Genomic DNA, 27,736 nt, shown 5'->3' with positions numbered 1-27,736 from the left:
TGTTACTGGCTTAATTGGAGGCTGGGAAGTTAAGCCGAGGAATCCATGACTATCCCAGCCCCCACCCCATCCCCACCCCCGGAAAAAGGCTGAGGGACTAGGTCCAGGCGGGGCTGGGGCCCCGACCCTGCTGCCCAGCAGACCTTCTCACACAGCAGGTGTCTTACAGCATGGAGAGGGTGTGGAACTGAGGCTGTCCGGGTGGGAAAACCTTAACCCCCCTGCACCCTCCCCAGTGTTCCTGAAAGCTCTTTTCCCCACCCCCATCCCTAAGCAGAGGGCACTCAGCTGCGGTGGGTAGCACTGCCCGAAAGCAAAGGGGCTTCGTCCACATCCAGGCCTCTGCCATCTGACCTGCCCAGCAGGGTGTGTAGAAGTCAGCAGGAGAGGCTGGGCCTGGGCTGGGCCCCTGCCCTGCGACCCTGGCAGGAGTGTGACTGGGGACCCGGCCCCTCTGGGGAAGCAGCCTGGGCATTTCCAGCCTCAACCAGTCACTTGTTCCTGTGGCTTCTCATGTGAGGGCCTCGGTTAGGTTAATGATTGGCTCTCAAGAGGAAATGATACAAGTCACGGGGGAGAAAATCCCTGGGGCCACATCACCCAGAACCAGGGTGTGCCTGAGTTCCATCCCCGCCTGGCCTGTTCTCGGAGAAGTTAGTGACCCGCCTGAATTCCATCCCGGCCTGGCCTGTTCTCGGAGAAGTTAGTGACCCTAGTTTCTCACTGGGGGGGCCGTCATCGTGGAGCCTGGCAGGGCGGCCGCGCAGCAGGCGTTGGGTGCGCTCTGACGGCCTCGCAGGGTGGGGCGCCCTTTGGCTGCCTGGAGCCTGGGCTGCGGCTCATGTTGACTTTCCTCCCTGGAGGCTCCGCTCAGCACCCGTCCAATCACTTTCATCCTCACAGGCTGCTGCTGGTGTGGATGGGTAGGAATGAAATCTAAACTTTCTCCCGTTCAACAGAAAGCTTGCACGCCAAAATGCTCAAATCTTGCCTCTCCACCCCCAAAACCTATTCCTCCTGGGCGAGAGGCTGCACGCTTCCTAATCTATGGGCTGAGGTCAAGAAATGCTGAGGGGACTTCCCTGGTGGTACAGTGGACAAGACTGCTTGCTCCCCATGCAGGGGGCCTGGGTTCGATCCCTGGTCAGGGAACTAGATCCCATATGCAAGCTGCAACTAAGATCTCGCATGCCACAACTAAGGAGCCAGCAAGCTGCAACTAAGGAGCCCGCCTGCCACAACTTTAGACCTGGTGCAACCAAATAAATATTAAAAAAAAAAAAAAGAAAGAAATGCTAAGGAGGTAACTGTGTAGCTGCGTGGATCTGAGTCCTTCCCCAGCAGGGAGCTGACGAGGGGGGCTACCCTCGCCAGTTCCTCCTGGTTCTGAGGGACACTTCACGTGGTGCGTGATGCTGGAACGGTGATGCCCTCAGGCACACATTGGTGTGAAATGCGTATCAGAAGCATGCCATTTGCTTTCTTAAACAGTTCCTGATTTGAAGTTCCTAGGCCCCGAGGGATCCACAATGGTAGTTCTGGGGGTTGTCAGATACTTGCCAATATTTCAAAAGCCAAATGGCAAGTAGGCCTGCATGTCAGTGAGGCTGGCCAGCAAACCAGAATGTCTGGGTTCCTGGCTCAGCATTTGCCTCCTGGGGGACATATCAAAGCGGGAGCTTTGGGGCGCAGGATCAGCCCGTGCTGATGATCCACACTGGTGAATCCTGGCCTTGCCCTTTCCCCCAGTGTGGAGCGAGCAGGGAGGGGATGGTCCCTGGAATGCCACCCACACACTTCTCATGCCTTCCTGCTCCTGCCTTAGCACTCAACTAATACGTTTTTTAGGGACTTCCCTGGTGGCACAGTGGTTAAGAACCCACCTGCCAATGCAGGGGGCGCGAGTTCGATTCCCTGGTCCGGGAAGATCCCAGATGCCGCGGAGCAACTAAGCCCGTGCACCACAACTACTGAGCCTGCGCTCTAGAGCCTGCGAACCACAACTACTAAGCCCGCGTGCTGCAACTACTGAGGCCCACGCGCCTAGAGCCCGAGCTCGGCAAAAAGAGAAGCCACCGCAACGAGAAGCCCGCACACTGCAACGAACAGCAGCCTCCGCCGGCCGCAACTAGAGGAAGCCCGCATGCAGCAATGAAGACCCAACGAAGCCAAAAAAAATTTTTTTTTTTTAATGTGGATGCAGACAGGCTGTAAACTAATCCCTCCCCAAGGATTATTTCACTTAAAAAATTCCCATGTTATTCCTTACAAGAAGACTGTGTTCCTGTATTACTTGGATAATTTTTAAATTAACCTTTTTGCATATTCTATAAAAGTAATTTTGCTTTTTTTAAAGAATAATCTGTATTTTTTTTAATATTTATATTTGGCCATGTCGGGTCTTAGTTGTGGCCCACAGAATCTTTCGTTGCTTCTCTCTAGTTGTGGCATGCAAGCTTAGTTGCCCCACCGCATGTGGGATCTTAGTTCCCCAACCATGGATCGAACCTCCGTCCCCTGCATTAGAAGGCAGATTCTTAACCACTGGACCACCAAGGGAACTCCAAAAGTAACTTTGCTTTTATTTAACAAACACACAGTGCCTACTGCGTGCCAGGCCCCGTGCATGGCAACTGAAATGTTCATGCCAAATATGAACTCATTTAATCCTAACAACCCTATAAATAGGTATTAATTCTCCCCATTGTATGCAGGAGGAAACTGAGGATGAGAGGCTAAGTGGCTTGTCCAAGGTCTTGAAGGTACCTAAATTGGAGAGCCAGGATTTGAACCCACACAGTCTGCTTTTTCAATCACTATGCTATACCCCCTCTTCTATGACATTCATTATAGAAAATGTACACAATATAGAAACACAAAAGAAAATAAAATATTCCTATCATGATCCTACCGAGGCAGGAGATAGGTGGGCCCCAAACTAGACATTTATGACTGGCCTCCTGTTCACACTTCTTGGGGTGCGAAGAAGATGGGCTCCAGGCCAGACATTCATTACCAACCCCCTGTTTACATTTCCTGAGGCAAGAGACATACAGGCTCCAGGACTGCATATGTATTTACCAGACTCCTGTCTATATTTCAAGATCTGCACTTTGATATAAGAAACAACAGGAATAGGGTAGGTAACTGGACATTGGACGCTTTTATGGCAGGGACAGAGAGGGGTTAAACCCTGTTAAAAGATCACGAGGTCATATATTTCCCATCTTTGGGGCAAGGGAAACATTGCACATGTGCAGAAAGGCTCCTTGGGGGTCAAAGAGGAGGGAGCACCACTCCATAATATATGATACTAAGGCCGTCCCATAGGCCTCTGGGCTGTAATCCATCTTGGAAAAAGAGTTGCGCACGCATGTTGGGGAGGGTCCTAGGGCAGGGCAGGTGTGGTGGCTGGGATTCCTGGTTTTCATCCAGGCTACCCAGGTTCAATTCCTGGGCAGGGAATTAAGATCTCGCTTCATGCCACCATTCACTGCTGCCTCTCCGAGATCACTACTGCCTTCCCCCAGAGATAACCGCTCCTGGAGAATTTCCTTGCAGTCTTTTTTTTTGGCCACGCTGCACGGCCTGTGGGATCTGAGTTCCCAGACCAGGGATCAAACCTGTGCACCCGGCAGTGCAAGTCCTAACCACTGGACCACCAGGAAATTCCACCTTGCAGTCTTCTTTTCTTATACAGATGTAGATGTTGAAGATGGAGATAGCTAAAAGATAGTTACAACTCGTATCGTGCATTTTCCAAAGTTACTTTCAAAATACAAAAATGGCTTGTTCACTCACTGGCTGCATAATATTACATCCTACACATCTGTCCTATATCTTTGTTTTGTCTTTAACACCTTCCCTGATTCCCTCTAGAGGTAGGTGGCAAGTGGCAACCCAGCCAAAGCCACAGATGTTGCTTCCTGGATGTCACCACAAGTTTGACTCAAGAGGAGAAGGGTTAAAGTACGAAGCTGAAGGAGGCTGGCAGCATCAATGGTTTCCATCGTCTCACCATCCCATCCCACAGGTGAGGACAGAGCGGGAAGCAGGATCAGATGGCAGGACCCTTGGGAGGGAGCCTTAACCCTTCCCTCCCCCAAGAGAGGGTGTGCTCAGACTGGAGGTGGAAGGGAGAGGATGTTTGTGGGAGCCTCTGGCAGAGGCCCTGCCTGGCATGCAGTGGGTACCTGATGCTGTCGGGAGCATCTCACCCAAGAGGGCTTATGCTCAACTCCTCCCTCTTCCAGCGAGGAAGGCACCTGGTTGTAACCTGGACCAGGTCCCACCAGCTCAGGAGAGGTGGACCCTCTCCAGCCTTCCCTGCTAGCCCAGTCCCACCCCACCCCACCCCCGCTCCTTGCCAAACATCAGTCTTCACTCATTTTCATGGGCTTCATCACCAGCGCCCACTCCATTCTACTCTTCAAAGCGCTTGCCTCCTGGCCTTTGCACCTGCCATCGCCCCTGCTGGGAGCCCTCTTCCACCCTCATCCCCTTCCTTACTCCTCCTCATTATTTATTACTTTCTCCTCCCTAGTCCTTAAGTCTCAGCTAAGACGTGCCGCGTCACAGAAAGCCACTCTTGAACCCTCCTCTCCCTAAGCCAGGTGGGCTTCCCCCTCTCCTGCCATCACCCTCTGCATGCATCCCTCCTCACACCCACCTTGTTTCATGTGGGAATTCTCCATCAGACCAGCACCTGGCCGGGTATTTCATCTCTGTCTCCATTGCTTAACCCCTGGAGGGTCGGAGGCCACTCAGATCCTCTCCTGGGTCAGGCCAGGCTGGGTGCAAGTGGCCCAGGCATGGCTGCTCACCTGCTTCTCCCTTTGCCATCCGTTTGCTTCCTCCTGAAGCCAGTTCCACGCACCTACTGCATCCAGATAGTTGCAAAGGACCTGCCTATTCCTCCCGGGTTTCCATCTCGATCTCCCCTCTAGCCTGAAGGTTCTTCTTTATATGTGTGTATATATATATTTATTTATTTATTTATTTTTGGTTGCGTTGGGTCTGCATTGCTGCACACGGGCTTTCTCTAGATGCGGCGAGCGGGGGCCACTCTTTGTTGTGGTGCGTGGGCTTCTCATTGCAGTGGCTTCTCTTGTGTGGGCTTCAGCAGTTGTGGCACGCCGGCTCAGTAGTTGTGGCGCACGGGCTTAGTTGCTCCGCGACATGGCATGTGGGATCTTCCCAGACCAGGGCTTGAACCCATGTGCCCTGCATTGGCAGTCGGATTTGTAACCACTGTGCCACCAGGGAAGTCCCACCTGAAGGTTCTTTGAGGCTGAGGACCCTCCAGCAGGTGTGTGAGGGGAGAGACACAGACCTCTCCAGCCTCTGTTTCCTGACCTATAGAAAGGGATGAATTGGGACTTCCCTGGCGGTCCAGTGGTTAAGGCTCCGTGATTAGTTTCTGGTCAGTGAACTAAGATCCCACATGCTGTGCAGTAAGGCCAAATGAATAAATAAATAAAATAACAGATTTTTTTTTTTTTTTTTTTTTTTTGCAGTACGCGGGCGTCTCACTGTTGTGGCCTCTCCCGCTGCGGAGCACAGGCTCCGGACGCGCAGGCTCAGTGGCCATGGCTCACGGGCCCAGCTGCTTCGCGGCATGTGGGATCCTCCCGGACCGGGGCACGAACCCACGTCCCCTGCATCAGCAGGTGGACTCTCAACCACTGCGCCACCAGGGAAGCCCGAATAACAGATTTTTTAAAAAAACATGGATCGAGATATCACCCATATTTGCTGAAGATTATACGACTCCCAGGGCTTCTCAAACCAGGTGGTTGGGGAATGGGGGCGTTTCAGGTAGAGACAGGACTAGGGTGAAGCAAGTGAGACCCTCACCAAGGGCATAACATTTAAGAGCAGGTGCCAAAAAACTCAGAAATCAAAGTAAATGATACTTTAAGGCAATATATGACAAAATCAAAATTAATGCAAAAATCCATGATAGACAGAATACCAAAATTGTAAATAAAGACCCATCTTTTGGGAATTCCCTGGTCGTCTAGTGGCGAGGACTCCGCGCTTTCACTGCCAGGGGCGTGGTTCAGTCCCTGGTCAGGGAACTAAGATCCCACGAGCCGCACAGTGTGGCCAAAAAGAAGAAGAAAAAAAAGACCCATCTTTTGTGACCTGACCCATTGCTTGCACTACCTGCTCCATACCCCTCGCACTAATCCCAGCCCTGATTCCAACAAAATTTTACTCATGAAACCAAGTGACCGCTCCATTGGCCATACTTTATTGGTCTGATTTTCTAAAAATGTTACCTTTAAATTATTATTAGGTTATCATTTATCTTGATCACTGAGTTTTGCTGGTGTCCCAGTACATTTTGAGCTCCAGGCAAGTGCTTCACGCATCTCACCCCAGACGGGGTGTCACATGTCTGGAATTTCGTAGCTGGACCAGGGCGAGGTGTCAGGGATGCCAACTGTCCTGCAAGCTCAGAACAGTCATTCTGCAAACGCCTATAATGCCCCGTTGTTGGTAACGTGTATGTACACCGATGCTTCAAATGATTAAGTTAAATAATGTTTGCTTAGCTGCTCAGCCTTGCCAATATCACAATCAAAGTGTCAGAAGCCCAAGGGCACCCATTAAAAGGCTTTCGGTTCCCTGCCAAGTGTTTCTGAAAGCTGAATCTTCTTCATTTACAGCTACAGATGCTTCCTGCCTGGAGAGTACGAGCCTTGGTGCCTTTTGTGTTTTACATGCAATTGGAGATGACACCAATGGTTAGGTTTCTGCCCAGTTTGTTCCAATGCTCCACAGATGTGTCTTGTGTGGCTCCTGTGCGCTAGGCACAGGGCTCCTGGGAGGAGAGGGGCGGAGGGGGTGGTGGGAAGCAAGATAGACCCTGTCTCTGCCCTGGCGCAGCTTGTGGGTAGAGGGGACAGACCCTAAGTTCAGTCATGGTGGTGAGTGTATCTAGCCACACACTAAGATTAAGGCTCCTCAGGGGAAGAGATGACCAAGGAGCCATCCCACACCAGGTGTCCCTAAAGAAAAGAAGTTGACCTGAGATGGGGAGGGTGTGCCAGGTGGAAGCGGGGTGGTGGCTGGTGGAGGGTGGAGACCAGTTTTATTGCCACATCATTACTGAGCTTGCACCATGACAGTCCTCAGCAAACATGATGTGCTGGTTAAGCATCTGGACTCCAAAGCCAGACGTGCCAGGTTCAAATCCTGGCTCTGCCACTTACAGCTGTGTGACCCTGAACAAGTTACTTAACCTCTCTGTGCCTTAGATCCATAATCTGAAAACAAAGCAAAATAACAATAGTACCCACCTCTGTATTTTAGGAAGCAAAGAGAATCCCAGCATGACTGGAGCTTGGGGAGAGAGGCTGAGAATGGCTGAAAATGAATCTGAGGAGGTGGGTGGAGCCAGATGGCTCAGGGTCTTGTAAACAGCCTCTTTGGTCTTTAGGGTTTATCCAGGATCAGTGGGAAGAAACTGCGGGGTTTCAGCAGGAGATAGCTGAGCGGATCTGGACAGAGCGCCGGCCTGGAGGAGGGAGGGGAGCATCAGTTAGAGCAGGAAGAGTGGTCAGGAAGCTGCTGCAGCCGCTCAGGGAGAGAGAAAGACAGCCCGCTCCGGGCTGGGCAGGGTGGACAGAGATGCTGAAGGTATGAAGGGCCAGGAGGCAGCATTTGACTAAGTGTGTGTGTTGGCGGGGGTGGGGGGTGAGGGGTTGGAGGGGGCGGACCAAGGGGAGGGAAAGGGCCCCAGCGGCCCCAGTCCTCTATGTGGAAGGCAGAACTGTTCTCAAGGACGGGGGAATCCCAGAGACAGAAGGTTTACAGGCAGCATGTTGAGTTCACTTTGTAAAATGATGCAATATTTGATATGTACAGAATAATTGATGTCAAATGTACATAAGCAGTGGAGTGAAATAATAAACACCCAACTTGAAAAGAAAAGAAAAAAACAGTAGTACCCACCTCAGAGAGGATTTAGCGAGTCAGTCTACATACCCTGCTGTTTTTACTCATTCAGCAGATAGTCAATGAGCTGAGTGAGGGGTGGTAGAAAAAGAGGGAAGAATATTCTTCCCATAGGTCAACCAGTGGGGACAAAAGTGATGAGCTGAGACAGACTCAGTCCCTGCCCTCACGGAGCCTATGATCTAGTGATGGCAAGAGAGAGATTCATCACAGAATTGTTTAAATCCGGAGTCGGTACACTATGGCCCATCGCCTGCTTCTGTACAGCTTGTAAGCTAATAAAGGTTGTTACACTTTTTTAATGGGGAAAAAATCAAAAGAAGAATTAGATTTGGTGGCACCTGAAAATTAAATTGCATTCAGGGAATTCCCTGGCAGTCCAGTGGTTAGGACTCTGCGCTTTCACTGCCGGGGCCCGGGTTTGATCCCTGGTTGGGGAACTAAGATCCTGCAAGCCATGCAGCACGGCCAAATTAAAAAAAAAAAAAACAACCAAAAGATAGATAGGTGACATTCAGATTTCAGTGTCCATAAATAAAGCTTTATTGGAACGCAGCCATGCTCATTTGTTTTCATATTGTCTGTGGCTGCGTTTGCCCATGATGGCAAAGTTGAGTAGTTTCGACAGAGACTCTCTGGCTTGCAAAGCCTAAAATATTTACCTCTTGGCCTTGAAAAAGTGTGTAACCCCTGATTTAAATCAATATAAACACACCGTGGTGGACAGTGCCAAGCGGAGCAGTAGACCTGTGAGGGGAAGGAATAACCAGTAGCACCAGCCCCAGCAGGGAAACCAGGGAGGGCATCCCGAAGGAAGTGACGCTTGAGCTTCTGTCTGAGGTGACAGGGGTTAGCCAGGCACAGAGGGTCAGGATGGGGCTCCAAGCAGGGGGGAGCAGCAGAGGCAAAGACCCCTCAGCTGGGGGAACATGACAAGCAGAGAAAGCTCAGGTGGCTGGAGGGCATCAAGTGAGGGAGAGCTACTTGGGGCTGGAAGGGTGGGCAAGGGCCAGGCTCTGAGGGCCCTGTGGCCACACCAGGGGCAGTGGAGGCCAGCGTTGATGGCAGGTTCTAGCTGATGTCGGGCTTTAGGGTTGTTGAGGCACACACGTGAAGGTGCCAGTCTGGATATATGGTCTGGACAAAGAACATGTGGAGTGATCAGTATAAAGGTGGTGGTTGGAGCTACAGAAGGGGAGAGAGAAGAGGAGAGGATGAAGGTCAGAGCCTGTGGGACTCGGCCATTTAAAGGTCCAGAGCAAACAGCACGAGCGGCCAGAAACATGGGAGGAAACCCAGGAGAGAATGATGTTCTGCAAGCCAAGGAGAGAGCAAATTTCCAGGAGGGAGGGATCAATGTGGGCCGATGCTTCAGGCAGATCAAGACTAAACATGCTCATTGGATGTGTAACATGGGAATGACCAGAGGCCAGAAGTTTTCCTTAGAGGGCGGAGGGGGAGGGGAGGTGTGGACCCAGTGAGAGGAGATGCTGTTCCCACCAAGTCAGGATGTGGAGGGGCGGGGGCGGGAACCCGAGGGGGATATGAGGGGAGGGAGGGTAGATTTTTGTTCTTGTTTCATTGTAGGAGAGACTCGAGCTTGTTTAAATGCCATGTGAACTCTTAGTGGCGGCATGCATGTGGGATCTAATTCCCTGACGTGGGATCTAATTCCCTGACCAGGGATCGAACCCGGGCCCCCTGCATTGCGAGCACGGAGTCTTAACCACTGTGCCACCAGGGAAGTGCCCCCCAGTTTGTTTTTACATGGACAGTTTTGAGGGTATTAGGGCAGCCCAGGTGGGGAGAACCATGTGTGGCCTGGGCACCAGGGCCAGGCTGAGTGGGAGTGAGTGGAAGTGTGCTGGAGGTGAAGTGAGGACTCGGGAGGGGATGGTGTAAGAGCAGAAATTCACATGCGGAAGGGATGGGTGAGGAGACGAACCCCAAGGGTGAGCTTCCAGGCACATGGGCTGGGAGTATTGGGAAACGAGCGTGCAGAGCGGAGGCCTGCCAGGGTGTTGGCAGAGTGATCTGTGAACTCAGAGCCGGAAGGCCTTCCAATGCAGCCCTGAAAAGGGTGGGGGGGAGCGGCTTTTGCAAGATGGATCTGGTATTTCAGGCAGGGAGGCTGAGGAGAGATCCGTCAAGGCTGAGTGTGGGCCTGAAGTGACCCCAGCATCAGGAAGAGAGAAGACAGCTGAGCAAAATCACAAAGGGAAGAGTCTGTAGAGATCAGCTGGATATGAAGATGAAGGCCAAGGGGTGGGAGGGAGGCCCTGGATGGGATCGAGTCAGAGAACAGAGGAGGGGCCTGGTCTAAGGGGAAGATGGTGTGAGCAGTATGGGGACAGGCTCAGTTCCGGTGACAGTGAGGAAATCTCAAGGAGAAGGGCTTGGAGCTCCAGAGAGGAGGGTGGCACGGAGGAGAGAGTCTGGGTAAGACAGGCAAAAGGAGGAAGAGGGAGAAGGAAGAGGGGACTCAGAGGGAGGGGTGGCCCAAAGCACGGGGGTCTCGGAGCAAGGGCTGTGCCCAGGTGATGCTTCTAGCAGTGTCTGCCTGCCTGCCTGATGACCGCCGCCCCTTCCCGCACACCCGAAATCAGGGCGAGGGTCAGCACAGGGATGATTCCAAATCAGGGGGCAGGAGGTCACCCTGTGGTTTCTCTTGTCCTGCTCCCCAGGCTGGCCCCAGCATTGGGCGATCTGCTGCCCCTCGATGGGAGCCATCAGGGCATCTCTGCTCCCCCAGGAGGTGGGGGCTGGAGTGGAGGGGGCCGGGGTACGATATACCCCGACGTTAGGCCCGCAGCCACGGCCAGCCCTGGGAGAGACTATGCACCTCAGATCTGAGTTCAGGGGGTCTTCTGGGGAAATAGCCGGCTGGGTGGCATGGCCTAGGCCTCTGGGGCCAGCTGACAAGCTGCCGCATGCCCTGGCAGAGTAGGACAAACAGGCAGAGGGGGGTGACAGGCAGAGGGTAGAAAAAGGATAGAGCTGGTGGAGAAGGAAATGGGCCCTCGAGTAGGAAGGCACCCAGGGGCCCAGAGCCAACAGCATTCAGAAAAGCCTGGACAGACAGACTGTCCCCATTATCCCAGCAGCCTGGACCGACTGTCCCCATTAACCCAGCAGTCGGCACTCTGTCCATGTCAGGGACACCACAGGGTCACTGCCAGAGGCCAAGACCTGGAGAGAAGGGCAGAGGAACCAGAATCACATCCTGGCGCTTTCCAGTAACTAAAATATTTTTAAAGGATGCCAGGTCCTGGGCTTGGGGTGATAAGATCCTAGAATGGGGGGAGTGACTTGGACGGGCAATACTCCATTCCTTCATTCAGCCAATGAGGCAGTATCTGGACAGCACTGAGAACCTCCATCCATACGTGTTGACCCTTCTTATTATAGTTATTATTATCCTGTGCTACACACTGTGCTAAGTGCTGGGGTCGTGTTGATCAACTGGGCAAGAAAGCTCCTAAGCCTCAGGGAGCTTAGTGGGGGAGATGCACAACACTCAGCAGGATTAATGCCTCAACATGGGAGGTCTGGGAGGCCATCCTGGAGGAAGCAGATTCTAAGCTGACAGTTGCAGGCCAACCAAGGGCCAACCGGGTTAAAAAAAAAAAAAAAAAGGATCATCATGACAGAGTGTTTCAGGGAAGGGGACCAACCATGCAGGTGTGAAGATCTCAGGGGGGTTGGCAGATGAGCAATGAATGTAGTGGTTGTTATTCTTAGTGATGTACGGCGATTGCGTTATTAACTACTAATAACTTACTATTAATTCTTAAAGATTTATGACTTTGAGTAGGTGCCTCCCTCTCTCTTTGAGCAGATGCCGCAGTTTGCTTCTCTGCGGATGAGGACCTTTCCAACTCTGAGTCCCTTGTCACCCACCCCTCACTGACAGCTGTCATGGGCCCTAACAAAACTGGGCCTGGTGACCAGGGTGTGCGCTCAGACCAACACTTAGGGTACAGAGTCACAGAGGAAGGCTGGGGAAGGCTGTGGGGACTGCCTGTGGGAACCACAGACCCTGGCTCTGAGCTCTGCAGCCACAGTGACTATGCCCCAACCTGGTGGGAGCTTCGTTCTGGAGAAGTACCCAGAGTCCAGGGTGGTGGAGGGGGTATCCTCACAGCTCTCAATTTCATCTTGATGAGTAGAGGTCGAATATTAGGGTGGGGCTCCCCAGGAAATAGTGAGGTCCTGGAAAACCTCTTGGTTTGATTTTTTCAGAGAGGGTAAGAGCCTCCAGGAAGTCCCTGGGTATTAAGTCCCTGGGTCCCGCCAGAGTACCCAGGGATGGAGTGGAGGGCTACATCTAGCCTGTTCTGAGTACCTGGGGCAGGTACTGCTGTTGCAGGAGAAGCGGGCACGAGAGAATAGTCGAGTCCCAGGTCTCGGGCAAATTCCTGGGACGGGCCGCCAAGGGAGGGTCCTTGGCTTCATGCAGGAAAGAATTCAAGAGCGAACCATAGTAAAGTGGAAGCGAATTTATTTAGAAAAATACGCATTCCATAGGCAGAAAGCAGTCCCTCTCTGAAGGTGAGAGGGGCCCTGGGGCATGGGGCTGTTAGTTTTTATGGGCTGGGTAATTTCATGGGCTAACAAGTGGGAAGATTATTCCAGCTATTTTGGGGAAGGGGTGGGGATTTCCAGGAATTGGGCCACCGCCCACTTTTGGCCTTTTATGGTCAGCCTCGGAACTGTCATGGTACTGGTATGTGTGTCATTTAGCCTGCTAATGTATTACCGTAAGTGTATAATAAGGCTCCAGGTCTGCGAGAAGTCCCTGGGCCTAGTTGGTTCTAACTAGTTTTTTTGTATCCTCAGCTGTGTCATTCTTTTAATGGTTGTGCCCTGCCCCCTCCCCTCCTGTCTTACTGCCACTCAGTACTGGGACAGGCTGAGATAAGGGGTGACGAGATGGTGCAGACCCTGTAGTATGATCCCTGTTGTCCCCCACACTGGACCTCTCAAGGCCTGGGACCATCCCTATGGAACCATGGGATAAACCTTAATCCCCTCCTCCCAAAGTTTGTATCCAGGGAACCTCAGGCTGAGCTGAATATGCCCCCAGTAAGAGGCAACCCAGCGCAGTGACTGTTGGCAAGAACATGAACCACAGTCACAACAATGTCTTATGTTTAAGATGGACTCACAACTTGATAGAGTATCTCTTACATCATTCATCCAGAAGTTAAGCCATCCCAGTGGGTGGGAAGCGGTACCTCATTGTGGGTTTGATTTGCATTTCCCCGATGAATAATGATGTTGAATATCTTGTCATGTGCTTGTTGGCCGTTTGCATATCTTCTTTGGAGAAATATCTATTCATATCCTTTGCCCATTTTTAATGGGGTTAATTTGTCTTTTTACTGTTGAGTTGTGAGAGTTCTTTATATATTCTCAATACAAGTCCCTTATCAGATATATGATTTGCAAATATTTTCTCCCATTCTGAGGGTTATCTGTTCACTTTCCTGATGGTGTCCTTTAGTGCACAAAAGATTTTAGGTTGTTTTTTTTTTTTTTTGGGGGGCCATGCCACGTGGCTTGACCCCGGGCCCTTGGCAGTGAAAGCTTGGAATCCTAACCACTGGACCGCCAGGGAATTCCCCCGAAGTTTTTAATTTTGGTGACATCCAATTTATGTTTTTTCCTTTGTCACTTGTGCTTTTGGTGTAGTGTCTAAGAATCCATTGCCTAATTCCAAGGCCATGAAGAGTTACTCCTGTGCTTTCTTCAACAGAATTCAGTGATTTCCCTGGTGGTCCAGTGGTTAAGACTTTGCCTTCCAATTCAGAGGGTGCAGGTTTGATCCCGGTGGGGGAGCTAAGATCCTACCTGCTTCCCGGCCAAAAAACCAAAACATAAAACTGAAGCAGTATTGTAACAAATTCGATAAGAACTTTAAAAATTGTCCACATCAAAAATCTTTTTAAAAAAGTTCACAGTTTTAGTTTTTACATTTCTATCTGTAACCCTTTTTTTTTTTTTTCTTTTTTCTTTAAATGGTGTGATGTGGAAGGCCAACCGCAACCACTTTCTTTTACATGCAGCTACCCAGCACTGTTCGCTGAAAACACTATTCTTCCCACCCCGGATCGTCGCAGCACACTTACGGAAAATCAACTGACGGTAAATGTAACGGTTTATTCTCAATTCTAGTCCACCGATCTTATGCCTGTACTGGTTACTGTAACTTTGTACTAATTGAATACATTTTAAACAATGCATATGAAGGGCTGGCTAGGTGGGGGAGAGGTGCACGCGGAGGTGGTGGGCGCCGTCTGACCTGCCCCCAGGGTTGAGGGGTCCACGCTCTTGTCTGCTCCGCACAGCTGCCTTCCTGGGCTCCCCTGGATGTGGCCCTCAAAGCTCTAGGTTTTCATTGGAAGGACTCCTGGGCAGCTAAAGCCCCCAAAGAAAGAATCCTGCACCCTGGCCTCCCACCCCGCTGCCGCCGGGAGGTGGAGTCTCTTATCACACGCTTTCTCTCTTCCACTCCTGGCGCCCCTAGAACCCAGAGCGGGAAAATCGAGAAGCCGCAAAGTGAGAAGGCGGGCTACGCAAATGACATGCTAACGACATGCAAATGAACCCGCCGAGCGGAGGTCGGGGCCACTCAGAGGAGGGGTCGAGGTTGACAGAAGCGGCTGCGGGCCCCGGGCACCGGGCACGCCCCACCGCCTCGCCCGGAGGCCTCCCCGCCCGGCTCCCTGGAGACGCGGAGGTGGGCCCGCCCACCGGAGCCCTGCGGCCCGCCCCTCCGGTCCCCGCCGCCGCCCGGCGTCCTGCCGCCTCCACCGCGAGCGGGCCGGGCCGCAGGAAGCCGCGCTCCGCTGGAGTGGAGCCGGCCCTCCGCCGGGCCCGGGCGAGCCGGTGAGCGGGCTCTCCCCACAGTCCCCAGGGTGCCGGGGTCCCTGTGAGCGCCGTCGCGGGCCCGCCCCGCCGTGGGCCTCCGGGGCCCCTTCCCGCCTGTGGGGGGAGAGGATCCAGAAAAGCCTCTTGCCCGGGTCCTGGGCCGCCCCAGCCTGCGATGGCCTGAGGGGTGAGGGGACAGGCACCAGCCAAGGCCTGGGCTGAAATCTCCACGGGGACGCCGCCTGGACGTCCAGAAGCCCCACCCAGAGGAGATCCATCTCGGGGTGGGTGGGAAGCCGAGTGGAAGGAAACTAGATCCCGACAGCAGGGACTGAGCCAGGGTGACAAGAGGTCAGGAAGTTCCTGCTGCCTATCCCATCCCCCTTCCAGGCTGTGGTCAGCCTGCCCCTGCCCGGATGGCGGGGCACCTTTGGAGGCACAGAAGGGAGGAGGGTGGCTGGCGCCAGCCGGCCCCTGCCAGGTGCAGGGATGTGCGGGCTTGTCAACGCCAAGCTCAGGCTGGTTCTTGCTGCTCTCCTGTCCTGCAGGAACCCGCACTGCTGCCTGTCCTGTGTCCTGGGCTTCAGGCCCGGGATCCTGCCTGATGTGGGGCCTGGGGAGAGAGGGGGTCTGCAGGGTCTGGCCATCCTTCCGCTGCTGGTGAAGCTGGTGATTCCTCGTTTTCCTCTCACCAGCTCTCCCACCGCGGGAAGGGGGCAGAGGGAGAGGGGGCGGCGCCTAACCCCAAAGCCCTGTGTGAGAGCATCCGCTCACCCCTTTGCCGGTACCTGCGAGCTCAGAGGGGCTGGGACTGGATTCTGAGGGCCTAGCTAGGCCTCTGTCATCAGATGAGAAGCCCAGGGACTGTGTGTGACGGGAGAAGGACAAGAGGTGTCATGTGAACTTCTGCCCTGCCCACAAACCCGGCTTCAGGCTACCTGGGCATGAAGATGGTCTCGCTCAGGGTGGGGGACCCCGAGGGCTGAGGTCGGCAGCTCCTGCGGAAAGCTGCTCGCCTCCAGTCCCGGGAAGGGAGAGTGAAGTGTCTCCAGCCGCGTTTCCCTCCTTTGCCCCAGCCACGCACCAGGCAGTGATTGTGACTCCTGGCTCCCAGTACCAAGGGAAGACCACTTCTCTGCTGGGGCAGAGGTGGAGCCGGAGCCCCCATCTCTGCTCTGCTCCGCTCTGCTCGAGTCTTCTGGAATGGACCTACCTGCTGGGAAACCAGGTCACCCTTGTTCCTGGGCTTGCCTGCCCCCTGGAGAACACAGGTGGGTCACATTAATGTTACATTTTTGTGCTCAGGTGGAGGCTGGGTGCGGGGCTGTGAACAGGTCCTGCTCGTGGTATGGAAGGTGGGGAGGAGGAGCGGGGCGACAGTGATAAACAAGGGAAGGACCCACTCCAATGTGGTGTGAGAACTGCTATTACAGAGAGAAGTACGGGAAAGGGCCTAGCCTAGCCTGGGGTAAGGGTCAGGGTAGCTTCCTGGAGGTGCTGCTGGAGCTGAATCTTGAAGGACCAACAGGACTTCTCTCTGGCTGAGGATTTTGGAATCTCTGCAGCCGGAGGGGGAACCAGCTTGCTGAGGGAGGGGCTGGGGGACAGAAAAGCTATGTGTGTGACCCGGGAATTGGGGGTGTATGGGAGGAGATAGCCTCCTTGTGGAAGGCCAAAGTCTTCAAGACAGCTCCCAGAGGGAGGCCAGGGCAAAGAGAGAACAAAGGTGCTTAGGGTTTCCTGGACTCTGATTGTCTGGGGGGCCTGGAGGGAGGAGAAACTAGCTCCATTGAAAGGTTCAGAGGGAAGGTAAGTGCAGAGCGAAGGTCAGAGTCCTGGACTAAGGGCATGAAATAGACCTCCCCATAGAGGGGAGACCTCTCCACAGAGGGGCCGGACAAGGGCGGAAGGAGAGGGGACCAGAGCAGGGAGGGGCTGGGGAGTGCTGGGGTGGGGCGCCATGGGGGGCAGCGGGAGGAAGTGAGGGTGGTGGAGGGAAGGCTGGCGGCCCTTCTGGGAGGAGGGGGAAGGTGGCAGGTCTGGGAGGACCGAGGGGCCGGGATGCGTGGGGAGGGGGGTGAGCAGTAGAGCAGGGTGGGGAGACTTGACATTCACAGAGAGGATCAGGTGGCACCAGTGGCCTTTTCGTTTGCCAAGGGAACAGAAATCCTGGAAGGGGCGAGAGCCAGTTTGCCGGAGGAGCCTGTGTCTGAGGTTTGCCCCGAGCATGGGGCTGAGCCAGGAGAATGGGAGCTGGGGGATCTCTAGGGCTAGTGTCATGTGCAGGAGCTAGGAGGGCAGGAGGTGCTCCCAGCCCACACACAGGACTCGAGGTCCCCACCCCCCCCACACACACACGTCCCACACTCCCCGGGGCTAGGGATGAATGGGCTGCTCCCCTTGGCAGGGCCCCCGGGGGTCCTCTGGGGAGGGAAGAGGCCTTGTGGCTGGAGAAGGGATTGGAGCCCGTGAAGGAGGCAGTTAGGGTGGGTCCGGCTTAGGTGCTGTGTTAAAGCTCCTGGGCCCTGGGGTGGGGGGGAGGGGTGGGGTGCTGGGCTTGGCAGGAAGGGGGTTTCATATTTCTGGTAGTTTCCTGAGTTTCCATGGATCTTCCGGGCCTGGGGCTAAAAGGAGGGAGGCTTGGGAACAGGAGCTCCTGGGACCCTTTGGCTCTTTGGAGAGCCAGGATGGAGGGGACTGGAAAAGGGCTCGACATCTGGGGAGGGGGCTGGGGCTTTGCAGCCTGGTTAAGGCAGCTTCTGTGATGGGGGGAGTGGCCTGGGTGGTGGCGAGGAACCGAGGTGGGACTGAATCAAAGATGTGAGGGTGTCTGTATCTGTCTGCAGAGCGTGCAACCCTGTGAGTTTGTGTGTGTCCTTACGTCTGTGTAGCATGTGTCTGTCTGTGTGCATTTGATTGTATGTCTCTAGGCTTGTCTGAGTTTGTCTCTTTAAGTGTGTATCTGCGTAAGCGTATGTCTGTGTGTCTCTGTATGTGTGCGCATCTGTATGTGTGACTGTGTGTGTCTGTGTGTCTCTAGACTTTTCTGTATGTGTCTATGTAAGTGTGTGTCTGCATGTAAATCTGTGTTCCTGGGTGGTTCCATGTGTTTCTCTCTGCCTGTCTGCGTGGTGTGTGTCTGCGTGTGTATTTTTTTTTTTTTTTTTTTTTTGGCTGTGTTGGGTCTTTGTTGCTGCACACGGGCTTTCTCTAGTTGCGGCGAGCGGGAGCTACTCTTCATTGCGGTGCGCAGGCTTCTCATTGCGGTGGCTTCTCTTGTTGCAGAGCACGGGCTCTCGGTGCGCGGACTTCAGTAGCTGTGGCGCGCGGGCGCTAGAGCGCAGGCTCAGTAGTTGTGGCGCACGGGCTTAGTTGCTCCGCAGCACGTGGGATCCTCCCGGACCAGGGCTCGAACCCGTGTCCCCTGCATTGGCAGGCGGATTCTTAACCACTGCGCCACCAGGGAAACCCTCTGTGTGTGTGTCTACGTAAGCCCTCGTGTAGCTGTTCTGTGTGCGCTCCTGGGGGACCCCAGCCCTGTCTTGCTCACCTCAGCCGTCACAGCAGCACTGACAGGGAACCTCAGCCGTCACAGCAGCACTGACAGGGAACCTGGCTGTTGATGTGGCATCGCGAAAGCCCGTGTTTGTGAGCAGGAAGCCTGGTTATGAATGTTCGGAAGGTATCCGTGTGCGCCTGTGCGCCGTCGGGGCTAGGCTGGCTCAGACGCCTGCTCCATTCTGGAAGCGACTGTCGAGTGCGTGCCACGTGGTGTGTGCGGTCGGGCCAAGGCTGGCTGGGAGGTCCCACCTGCCGACCACTAAGTGATGTAACAACCAGAAAGAATTCCACCCACCTGCCTTGTCTGACTTATGGCTCACCTGCTTGCCCCTCCTGTCCCTCCCTCCAGGCTTGCTCTGGGAAGCAGGTGAAAGGAGATGCCAAGGCCAGCGCATGGGCCTCTGGCCACCTCCCAGGGGGCGGTGCCCCTCTGTGATACCTGGTGCTGGGGCAAGAGGAAGGGACGGTTTCAAGCACCCAGGGAAGGTGGCGGGTGGGCCAAGGGAGGGCTGGCAGCTCCATTCTGTCCCTTCCCCAGGCGGCCCGGGCAGTAGGAGCAGTGGCCGCGAGGCTGTGGCGGCAGCACTTGGAGCCGAGGATGCCCCAGGCCCTGGAGTGTTCGGAGGGCTGCTGGGCCTGGATGGTGCTCCTGGCCTCTGTGGTGACCCAGGGCCTCACCCTGGGCTTCCCCACATGCATCGGCATCTTCTTCACTGAACTGCAGCGTGAGTTCCAGGCCAGCAACAGCGAGACCTCCTGGTTCCCGTCCATCCTGACAGCCATGCTCCATGCAGGGGGTGAGCAGCCAGGGGAGGGATGGAGGGAGGGATGAAAAAGAGCCTGGGTTGGGGAGGAAGCCACAACCTCCCTGGCCTCCTGGGTCCCTCTCTCTGAGGCCACAGGTTTTGCCCTGTGCTGTGTATCCCTAAGACCTCCTCTGATTTCAACAGGGCCAGCTCCCCTGCCTGGAGTCTGGGGGGGCTGGGCTGGACTGGGCTGGGGAGGGGCAGAGGATGGAGAGGCCCCTGAGAGGTAAAGCCGGTCCCCTTGATGACCGTGGGAGGATGGATCCAGACTGCAGGCGTGCCGGGCACTCGAGCACAGACTGGAGGAGGAGCGGCTTGGGGTCCTGCTGGGTGACCTCTCGGAACCTCAGTTTCTTCCTCTGCAATATGGGAGTAGCACCCAGTATCCCACCCTGCCCACCTCCCACACAGGATTGCAGAGAAGGTCACATGAGGTCCCTGCCAGGTCCGAGAGCTAGGGCAGTGGAAGCAGCTGTGAGTTATTAGTATTCCGGAGACCCTCATCAGGGCTTCAGGATGGGAAGGAGGGCTCAAGGAAGACACCAGGAGCAGGAGGGGGCAGGGCAAGAGCCCATCTTTCACCAGGAAGCAGAGGGGGTGTTGCAAGGGCTGGGGAGACGGAGGGAGGGCTCCCCCAGGGATGTGAGCACCTCACCCTGACCCCAGGGAAAGGGAAGGGCAGGGGCTGCGCAGGAGGGTCCTCCACAATAGCCTTGGGCTCCTGGAAGATCTCCAGGGAGAGCTCCACAGGCAGTTCCCGCAGAGGGGCCTGGTCAGCGAGAGCTGGACCTCACAGCCCGCCGGGCTCTCCCCACGGGTGTGTTTGCCTGTCTCAGCTGATCCATCTCCCTGCTTACCTCCTGCCCTGACCTCCACCTGGCACCAGCAGCCTGCTTGTTATTCCAGGTCCTTCCCTCGAATGGGGAGGGAAGTCAGACTGGGATAGAAGCCACCCTCACTGCAGTGACCCCTGAACACGCTGCCTGGCAAGGAGCAAGGCCAGGCCTGGCCCAGACCGCATAACCTTTTTGTCAGCAAGGTTGAGCAGTAGTGGGAATCTCAGACAGTTCCTTCCCTGCAGCCAGAGAGGGGTCTGGGCCAGGGGCTGGGAGCCAGGCATTCGCTGGGGACCTCACTCCCCTACCAGCTTCAGACTCATGCCTAGCAGGTGTACCAGCATCGCAGTGGGCCCGGGACTCCTGTCTGTCTCTCTGTGTCTCACACACACACACACACACACACACACACACACACACCCCTTTAGCCCACGCTCATTCAGAGTATCATGGAAATTTTAAACTTGAAAGTGTCCTTGATCCTAAGTACCTCTCACCCCCACACGTTTTAGAGGTGAGGAAAGCAAGCACAAAGTACAAGGCCTTGCCGGTGTTGCAGGGTGAGTTCAGGGTGGAAGCAGAAACACCTTGCTTCCCAGCGCCCCACCCAGCGCCCTCGGCTGTCTCGGCTGAGCTGGCACACATCCCGGCCCCTCACTCCCAACTCGATGACGCAGGGCTTTCCCCAGTGTCACCTTTCCAAAGTCAGGCCAGAGTATGAGGTGGGAGAGATGTGTGAGTCAGCAGTCATGTCCACTTCAAAGCCTTGCCTCTCCCTCTATGGCTACCTCTCCTTGATTACCTCTGAGGACGGACCTCTCACTTCCCATGTTCGCTCCCATACTCGTACTGGCTCACACCCACACATCCTCTCTCCACACCAAACACGCAGACACACACCGAGTGCACACACACACTTTCCTTGTCCCTTTGGCTGCTCTCTGGGAGAGCAACTCTGGGGAAACTCTGCTGTGTGTACTCGGGGGCAGGGTACTTGGTGAATGGAGCCCTGTGAGGTGACGAGAGCAGGCGGCCAGGACTGGCTTCTACTCTGGGTCTGCACTGGTGAGAAAGCAGCTCAGGGTGGGGGTGGGTGAGGGAGAACAGGCCCCTCTCTACCAGGAGCTAAACTTCTGGGTGCAAGACTTTGGTGATGGCTGGAGGGGGTTGGGGGGAGAGGGTACCCCACCTGCGTTTCTCCAGAGTGCCCCAGAGGCCAGAGCCAGCGGCTGAAGGGCGGCCCAGGGCCCCAGGCTGCCCACCCTGGACAGGTTGAAGGATGGTGGGAGGGCTGTGGCCAGTCTTCCTGAGGATGGGGGAAGGGGGAGCAGGGGCTGGAGGCGGCGCTCACCATGATCTAACTGCCCTGGGACCCTCGCCCACCAAGACAGACCCCCATGAGGGGCGTCCACCCAGGTCACAAGCCAATCCCATTTCACCTGGACAGAAGCGGCTTCAGGTCAGTGCAGTGAACGGCCTCAGTCTGTACCTCCGGGGATCCTTGTCAGGGTCAAATGGAATATTTGCAGCACCTCACCTCACAGCTGGCCAGACATCACCCAGTCTGACCCCTCAGTCTCTGGGGGAGGAAACTGCAGCACAGAGAGGGATTGGCGTTGCTTGGCCCGTCGCCAGTCTGTGGCAGGGCGGAGCTCAGAGCCCAGGTCTGTATGTGCCGGGGCTCGTGCCCGTTAAGCCACCTGCTAGTTCCTGCTGGAACCCCCTCCCAAGCCCGCTGTCCCCCTCCCTCTGACCTCGTCATTTCGCTGCCACCTGCCGGCTGCCTCCTCCGCACAGGACCCTTGTGCAGCATCCTGGTGGGGCGCTTCGGCTGCAGAGCGACGGTGATGCTGGGCGGCGTGCTGGCCAGCCTGGGCATGGTGGCCGGCTCCTTCTGCTGCACCCTCGGCCAGCTCTACCTCACGGCAGGCTTCATCACAGGTGACTGTCATTCCATGTCGAGAACTGCTGGGTAGCTACTGGGTGCAAGATTGAAAAGGGCCAGGCACAGTGAACAGGGCAGGCGAGGCACCGCGTCTTCTGGGGCCGCCTGCAGTCACATGAGGGAGAGGGACAATGAACAGAGGAGTACGAAGGATCATATCTGATCATGACGAGCATCTGAGAAGACAGGACAGCAGATGTGATAGTGTCCCGGCTCGGCTGGGGGTGGGTAGAGATTAAACAAGTAAAGAGGTAGAATAACTGAAGCAGCCAGTGCGGTAGGTGAAGCAGGGTTGGGGGAGGTTGCTGGTTTCAGCAGGGCGGTCGGGAAAGGCCTTGCAGAGAAGGTGGCATTTGGGCAGAAGGAGGTGAGGGAGGCTGCCGGCAGGGGAAGAGCATTCCAGGCAGCAGGAACAGCAAAAGCAAAGGCCCAGAAGTGCTCGAGGAGCAGCGCGGAGGCCGGTGGGGTGGAGCGGCGTGAATGAAGGGTCAAAGGGGTCGGGGGGTGGGGGGACCAGGAACAGGTTTAGTTCCTAAAAGGCTGTGTAGTGAGATGGGAGGCCATGTGAGGGGTTCGGGCAGAGGGACGTCATCCAGCCGCTGTTTGTGAAGCACTGAGCACTGCTCTGGCTGCGGTGTTGAGAATACACCATAGGGGGCTGGGCTGGGAGCAGAGAACAGGCAGGGGCGTGGTCACCACCCAGCCAGGAGGTGGTGGTACCTTCAACCAGGGTGGTATGATTGGGGTGATGGGACGTGGTTGTGTTCAGGACTGCATGTGAGGTGCAGAGAAGGGGCCAAGATGACCCAAGACCCAAGAAGGGTGATACCAAGGGGAGAATGGAAGAATGCAGTAGCCACTAACTACAGTGGGAAACTAGGGGAGGAGCAGGTTCTCGGGAGGATGGGAAGCTCAGGTTTGGACACATCCGGTCTGGAGTTCAGGGAACAGGCCTGAGCTGGAGCGGGCAGCTGGGGAATCCTGAGATGGCTCGTACTCAAGTCTCGAGATGAGGTATCACCCTGCTGTCACTAAGGGAACAAGGGAGGACGGATGTAAAGGACTGAGGCCTGAGGCCCAGGACACGGACACTCCAGTGGTTAGCGGCCTGGGCAGGAAGAAGTGACAGAGAGGGAGTGGGGTTTCTTGAGAAAGGAAGTGAGGAAAGTGCGCAAGCAGGAGGGAGTGATCGACTGTCAAGCCACTGATGGATCAGACCGAGTGGGGATCAGACTCCATCTTTGGCTTTGCAAAGTGGAGGTTGGCGGCTTTGATAAGAGGAATCCTGGAGCAGAGGTAAGGATGAAAGTCTGATTGGAACAGGTTCAAAAGAGAACAATAGGGGCGTTCCCAGGTGGCCTAGTAGTTAGGATTCTGGGCTTTCACTGCCGTGGCCCAGGTTCGATCCCTGGTCGGGGAATTGGGATCCCACAAGCCACGTGGCACGGCCAAAAAAAGAAAACAAGAGAGAAAGAAGAGGAGGAAGGAAACTGGAGACAGTGGAGATAAACAGTATTTCCAAGAAATTTTGATATAAGGGGAGAGCAGAGAAATGGACCAGTACCCAGAAGAGACTGTTGTCAAGAGTTTTGTTTTAACGGGAGAAATAACAATGAGGGAGAATGATCTAGTAAAGAGGGGATAATGGATGCCGCAGGAGAGAGAAATTGCTGGAGGGGTGTGCCTTCAAGTAGACAGGATGCAGGGCGGAAGTGGAGGGTTGCCCTTGACTGGGAGCACGGACTGTCCATTGTCACAGACGGGAAGGTAGGTGGTCAGCTGGCAGTGCAGGAGGGAGGTGTCGGGGTGCTCAGAGGAGGAAGGCCTGGTGGTCATCTAAGAGCGGGGACAGTAAATGGTCGAGGGAACTACAGTGGCACCGTGGGTGGCCCGAGGGCCCGCCTGAGGCCAGTGGTCACAGCGTGGTTGCGAACTTTCTCTCCAGCATGTTCAGCTGTGCACGGAGTGGCGGGGGGGAGGTGGCATCCAAGCTGAGTCAGGAGAGGAAAGTCTGAGGGAAGCATATTCCAGGCAGAGGGAATGGCAACTGCAAATGTCCGAGTAGGTGGGCAGCTTAATGTCCAGAGGAAGAGAAAGAGACCGATGGGGCTTGATCGTGGCGAGTGCCAGGGAGAGCGGCCTGAGATGGCACCCAAGGGGTGGCCAGGGGCCAGACCGTGCAGGGCCTTCCAGGGCAGAGTAAATACTCTGGCTTTTCTTCTAGGTGTGATGGGAAATCTTTGGAAGGTGTTAAGCAGCAGAGAGACTTAACCTGATCTAGGGTTTTGAAAATCCCCCTGGTGCTGTGCCAGCGGGAACAGGTGTGCCCCTGGCAGCCTTGAGAGGGCAGATCTGAGGGGTGGGATGCTTCTAGGGAGGTGGTGAGGTAGGCTGATTCCATCTTAAATCCCTGGGGACCTGGAAGTGGGTCTGCGCTGGAACGGAAAGAGAACAGACCTGGGACCTGACCCCAGGGTCCCTGCACTGGGTGCGCCCTGGAGCTGGTCCTCCCCTCTCCTTCCGCAGGCCTGGGCATGTGCTTCAGCTTTCAGTCAAGCGTCACTGTGCTGGGATTGTACTTCACCCGCTGGCGGGTGCTGGCCAACGCGCTGGCCTCGGCGGGCGTCTCCCTGGGCATCATGCTCTGGCCGCTGCTCTCCCGCTATCTCCTGGAGGACCTGGGCTGGAGAGGCAGCTTCCTCATCTTCGGCGGGGTTCTCCTCCACTGCTGTGTCTGTGGGGCCATCCTGAGGCCCGTGCCTGCCCGTGTGACCCCTGAGACCAGAGATGGCCTCCCTCCACCTTCCAAGAGACCCGCACGCGGCTGCCCGGCAGCATGCGGTCGGGCCATCCGGCGCCACCTGGCCTTCGATGTCCTGCGGCACAACGTGGGCTACCGCGTGTACACCCTGGGAGTCGCCTGGATGATTGTGGGCTTCCCGCTGCCCCACGTCTTCCTGGTGCCCTATGCCATTTGGCACGGGGTGGATGAACACAGGGCGGCCCTGCTCATCTCCATCATTGGCTTTAGCAACATCTTCCTGCGGCCCATGGCTGGGCTGGTGGCGGGCCGGCGGGACTTTGCCAGTCACCGCAAGTACCTGTTTAGCCTGGCGGCCCTGCTCAACGGGCTCACCAACCTGGCGTGCGCGGCGTCGGCCGACTTCCGGGTGCTGGTGGCCTACTGCCTGGTGTACAGCGTGTCCATGAGCGGCATTGGTGCTCTGCTTTTCCAGGTCCTCATGGACATTGTCCCCATGGACCGGTTCTCCAGCGCCCTGGGCCTCTTCACCGTCCTGGAGAGCATCTCCATCCTCATCTCCCCGCCACTGGCCGGTGAGGCCCTGGGAGGGAGGGCAGCCAGGGGTGGCCTGGGCAGGGCATGGGGGGGTGCAAATAGGAACAGTCTGGAGACTTGGGCCCCCTCCAGCATCTCAGGGTGAGCGACTTGGAATCTGGGATTTTCTCAAGCACCTCAGGGGACTGGCTGTAGCCTGTTCCGCAGCTGGCACTCGGGGTACGAACAGTGAAAAATAAGGATTTTCATACCAGACTTATCTCAGTCCTTTGTCTTCCCCTCTGTACCTCTGGTTTCTTATCAGTAAAGTGGGGATGACAGTAGAATCTACCTCACAGGCTTGTTGTGGGGATCACAAGTGTCATATAGAAAAGAGCTTAGTAGAGAGCCTGGCACACGGTAAGTGCTATGCACATGTCTGCTGTTCTTAACATCCTCTGCCTGTGGGGCCCGGGCAAGTCATTTTCCTTCTCTGAGCCATAGTGTCATCTGCAAAATGCAGACGAGAACACCTGCCACACCCATCCCTACACCTGTGCCAGTCACGGGGTGGGCAGGGCTGAAGACAGAGAACTAGCCCCCACCTCTCAGGGCTTACCTTCTGGTGGAGGAGTCGGGGATTAGAGCAAAGAGGCCCCTTTGTGATCGTAATGGTGATTTGTGCCGGGAGGGAAACGAACAGGTACGGGAAGCAGGGACCCACAGGAGTGGACTTGCTGGGCGGCTGAGCGTGTGACATTCAGAGTAAAAGGGAAGGTTTGTGAAGCCCGTGGTGCTGGGGGGCAGTCAACAGACAGCACGGTTATTATAGTCAGACAACGGGGACTCCTCTCAAGAGTGGCATTGGAAGTCCCAGTTTCCAAGGGCGTTCTCCAAGCCGACGAGCGGGGAGAGCAATCCAGGAGGAGGCGTGGCGGGCCTGGGGTAGGGCTGAGCAGATCTCCCAGACGCCACTGGCCCTTGAGTCCTTGGCTTCCTGCCACCAAGGGTGAAGGAAACATGCCCCTAAGTGCTCGTCTGGCCGCCCAAGGGCTCTTCCTGCCTGGACTGGGGCTGGTTTAGTGTTTCCTTTCCTTTCATTCAACAAATACCTAATGAGTTCCCACTAGGTGCCAGCCATGGTTCCTCGTGCTGGGGATGCAGCAGAGACAACAATAAAATCCCTGCTCTCACAGAGCACACAGTTTCGCAGGGGTGAGGGGGCGTGGGTGGGAGGCCTGGTAGCCAAGGGCAGTGGCCTAACTTGCTCTCTGTCCCCTAGGACTCCTCCTAGACACCACCAGCAACTTCAGCTATGTTTTCTACATGTCAAGTTTCTTCCTCATCTCAGCCGCCCTCTTCATGGGTGGCAGTTTCTGGGCCCTGGGGAAGATTGAGAGGCAGGGCCCGCAGGCTGAGGTGCAAGGAGCTGTAACAGAGGCTGCCCCAGAGCAGGGCCTCACTCTGGAGGACACAGACGGTCCCAAGAAGCGGCTGCGCGTGGAGATCATGTATGTGACCAGCGTCTGAGGCCCGGGGTCACTCACATGTGTGACCGGCATCTGAGTCCTGAAGTCAGTGAGGCCTGCCTCAGCCCAGGAATGTCCAGCGACTTCGCCAGAGGCTGAGGTGAAGGGCTGCCCAGAAAGCCTGAACCAAAGGCCATCTGGGTTCTGCACGTCGGGACTCAGCCAGGAGTGGGGACCTTAGAGGCTGACCTCCAGAGGCTCGGGGTTCCTTCTAACCAGCAGAATCCAGGAGCGGATCCTCCTGACTTTTTTGCTGGGGCATCAGAGTACCCGGGGCCCAGGAAGGTGGGTCTGCGCCCAGCTCAGGTCTGTCACGGCCGGCTTGGCTCAGCTGGCTGCCTGCGCTGCTGCTACCGCTCAACACACTGGACCCTCAAGTCCGGCCTGGGTGCCTCCCATGTGATCTCTTTGTCCTTCACCCCCTAGACAGCTCCGAAGAGCTCAACCCTCCTCCGAGTCTCTCCTGCCCCCCTTCTTCCCAGGTGGCCCAGCCCTTGCCCGCAGGGCTGCCCCCAGCACAGGTTGCTGGACCTCATGCTACCTGGAACCTTGGGAAGAAGGGCTTTGGGAGAGAATGTGTTGCAGTGGTGGAGGGCCAGGCTGAGCGTCGGCCTGGATGCAGGATTTGGACAGATTAAATGCCAGGTGGAGCACCCGTCCTGGCGACAGTGCAGAGAACTGGAGGGGAGCCCCTGGCTTGGGTCCTAGAATCAGTGAAGTCTGAGGGCCCCCTGCACACTCAGCAGGGCCTGCTCTAGGGTCTCCTCCCTCCTCTGCCCCATCCTGTATCTTGGCTGGGAAGATCAGTGCTGGGGGGAGCGGGAGAGCCACACATCAGACCAGGGGAGGAAGGATTGCTCGGCGGGGCCCCAGGACCTCTGTGGAAATGGAGCTGCTTTTGCAGCAGAAGCCCTTTCACTCCCCTCTCCTGTCAGCCTTTTCTC

At 55.8% G+C, this 27,736-nt stretch overlaps 1 protein-coding gene across 1 annotated transcript; it reads left to right on the top strand.

Annotated features, from left to right (window-relative positions):
• Nucleotides 1-15,963: 15,963 nt before the first annotated feature.
• SLC16A5 (solute carrier family 16 member 5) lies at nt 15,964-26,793 on the top strand (the record flags this gene model as incomplete). Its single annotated transcript, XM_079905513.1, has 5 exons — nt 15,964-16,109; nt 18,938-19,196; nt 21,839-21,982; nt 24,513-25,322; nt 26,546-26,793. The coding sequence occupies exons 2-5, from the start codon at nt 18,998-19,000 to the stop codon at nt 26,791-26,793; spliced, it is 1,401 nt and encodes a 466-aa protein (XP_079761639.1). The 5' UTR covers nt 15,964-16,109; nt 18,938-18,997.
• Between the last annotated feature and the right edge of the window lie 943 nt (nt 26,794-27,736).

Source organism: Stenella coeruleoalba (assembly GCF_951394435.1).
Source record: "Stenella coeruleoalba genome assembly, chromosome: 19".
NCBI lineage: Eukaryota > Metazoa > Chordata > Mammalia > Artiodactyla > Delphinidae > Stenella > Stenella coeruleoalba.
The sequence above is the reverse complement of the archived record's forward strand: the minus strand, read 5'-3'. Positions and strand labels throughout refer to the sequence as shown.